The sequence below is a fragment of the Macadamia integrifolia genome, chromosome 1 (assembly GCF_013358625.1).
Source record: "Macadamia integrifolia cultivar HAES 741 chromosome 1, SCU_Mint_v3, whole genome shotgun sequence".
Classification (NCBI taxonomy): Eukaryota; Viridiplantae; Streptophyta; class Magnoliopsida; order Proteales; family Proteaceae; genus Macadamia; species Macadamia integrifolia.
In genome coordinates this window covers 8,151,402-8,153,551 of record NC_056557.1, presented here as the reverse complement: position 1 = coordinate 8,153,551, position 2,150 = coordinate 8,151,402, and the positions used below count along the sequence as shown (strand labels likewise).

Sequence of the window (2,150 nt, the reverse complement as noted above, 5' to 3'; positions counted from 1 at the left end):
GCAAGCTATGAGGCCCCACCTTCGGCATAGCCATCAGCAGGACCTAGGGCCGCTCACTACATAAATCTATACAAGGGTCTAGAAGATTTATCTCTCGCCATCATATCAGAGATATGGTCTGGAAAAACATCATTGACTGTCGAGCATCTTGATTTTACAGCTTTCTTGGCTAGTGGTGATGAAACTAAGAGGGAAGACTTTTGGCATAAACTACAAAACTTTTTGGTAAGAAATGACAATTCCATTGGCCCACCTCATGAATTGCATAATGATTACTAATTGATGCTTCTTTACACGCTCACATTGATCTGTGCATGCACAGAAGCCATACTCCCCCACAGGAAACACTTCCCTATTATTTTATAATCTTCTTATTTCTCCATCTCCCTCCCTTCTTATATGGTAGAGGTTCTTCAGCTATTTTTCAATATTTGCTTTTGAACAACATTAGGAGCAATGGGTCTTACTGGAAAGCTTGCAGTGGAAATGGAGATCAAATCCTCTGCAGATGAGTATTTTCATGGTTGGGTAAATCATGGGTCCCTATTTTCCACGGCTCTTCCTGATGATCTCCATAAATCTGAAGTACATGAAGGAGATGGAAAGAGCTTGCACTCCATCAATTCATACTGCTATGTCTTAGGTAAAATTTTCATTATTTTCTCTTAATTAAGAATTTTATATTCTATATATGAAGCCTAGTCCAACATGTGAATCCACTAGATGAGCTGACCCTAGGATGTTTAGAATGATTCATTTTTAGTGTATCACAATGTCAAAAGCTGCAAATTTGTTCTGTAGGTACTAGTAAGATTTTTTAATAATTTAAGCACTTAGCATGACGGGTCTTTTTTTCCTCTTCTATTTTTTTTTTTTTTTTTTTTTTTTTTTTTGGTGGGGAGTGGAGTGTTTAAAGTTTAATAAGAGATCAATATCGGTATCAATATGAACTGTGACTGGTACCGTGAACTAAAACCCTATTGTGGTATGTCAAGTATGTATCTTCATTTTCCTTTTGAATATTACCCATCTCTACTTTGATAGATATTTTATGGAAGAAGATTAGGTATGCCACCAGCTTTCTTAGAGCTAGCGGCTCAACCAATGAAAGGGCTTAGATGGGAGGAGGAGAGAGATAGACACAGATTGATCTGGGTATACCGACGGCATAACCAGCCTTTTTTCATATTATATTTATATTTTTGTTTTTATATTTTTATTTTTTTAAACACAGATGGGAATACAGTTGCCTCTGCTAAAGCCAAGATGGAAGCCATAGATGAAGAGAACAAATCAATCACTCTAAATGCATACGATGGACATGTTGGAGAGCTTTACTGCAAGTACAAGCTGAATGTTCAAGTCTTTACAAAGGATGGCAAGAACTTTGTGAAATGCACCCTAGATTATGAAAAGCTAAGTGAGGAGGTCCCTGAGCCTATTAACTATTTGGACCTTACAACCAGGTTCTGTAAGGGGTTGGATGCACATCTTAAAGCTTAGAACCAAGGAGTTCAACCCCAATGCTTGGCTTATAATTAGTGATCACAGCTTGCTTATGATTGCAACTAAAATTGTAATTTTAGATTATATTTCTTGTTCATGAGTGCTTGTTTAAGGTAAGAAGTTTGTGTCATGGTAATGTTTGTTTTCTTACTTCTACAACTATGTATTTTGTAATGATCTTGGTATATTAGAATAAAAAATGTGATCACTGAACCTTTATAATAAATTTGTAGATAGAGTACGGCCATGTGTATTGGCATCTCCTGCACCAAACAAATAGCTGCATGGAATGGTTTGCATCACAATTCATATACAATGAGCCGGGAATTCTTGAAGTACCCCTCCCCTCTAATCGTACCGTTTTCACTACTCTTCCATTTTTTGCTCCAACAGTAAGAGAATCCCTTCTGTTAAAAATGATGGGAAAAGACACTCTCAACATGAGGCTTAGGGTATGTCTATTCACAATCTAATTTTTTTTTTTTTATTATACTTTCTCTCCTTAAAATTGAATAAAAATTAAATGTGAGTAAGCGTACCCTACTCCTCATGTTCAGAGATATTGGAGATTATAAGGATGTAAAATAAGGAAAAAAGGAAAAAAAACCTTAGGCTAAACAAAATATGACCCGAAAAATGTTGAA

At 36.0% G+C, this 2,150-nt stretch overlaps 1 protein-coding gene across 1 annotated transcript; it reads left to right on the top strand.

The window, feature by feature from the left end:
- The first annotated feature begins 354 nt into the window (after positions 1–354).
- On the top strand, positions 355–1,732 carry LOC122085166 (MLP-like protein 28). Its single transcript, XM_042653628.1, has 2 exons — positions 355–643; positions 1,235–1,732. The coding sequence occupies exons 1-2, from the start codon at positions 457–459 to the stop codon at positions 1,501–1,503; spliced, it is 456 nt and encodes a 151-aa protein (XP_042509562.1). The 5' UTR covers positions 355–456; the 3' UTR covers positions 1,504–1,732.
- The last annotated feature ends 418 nt before the right edge of the window (positions 1,733–2,150 follow it).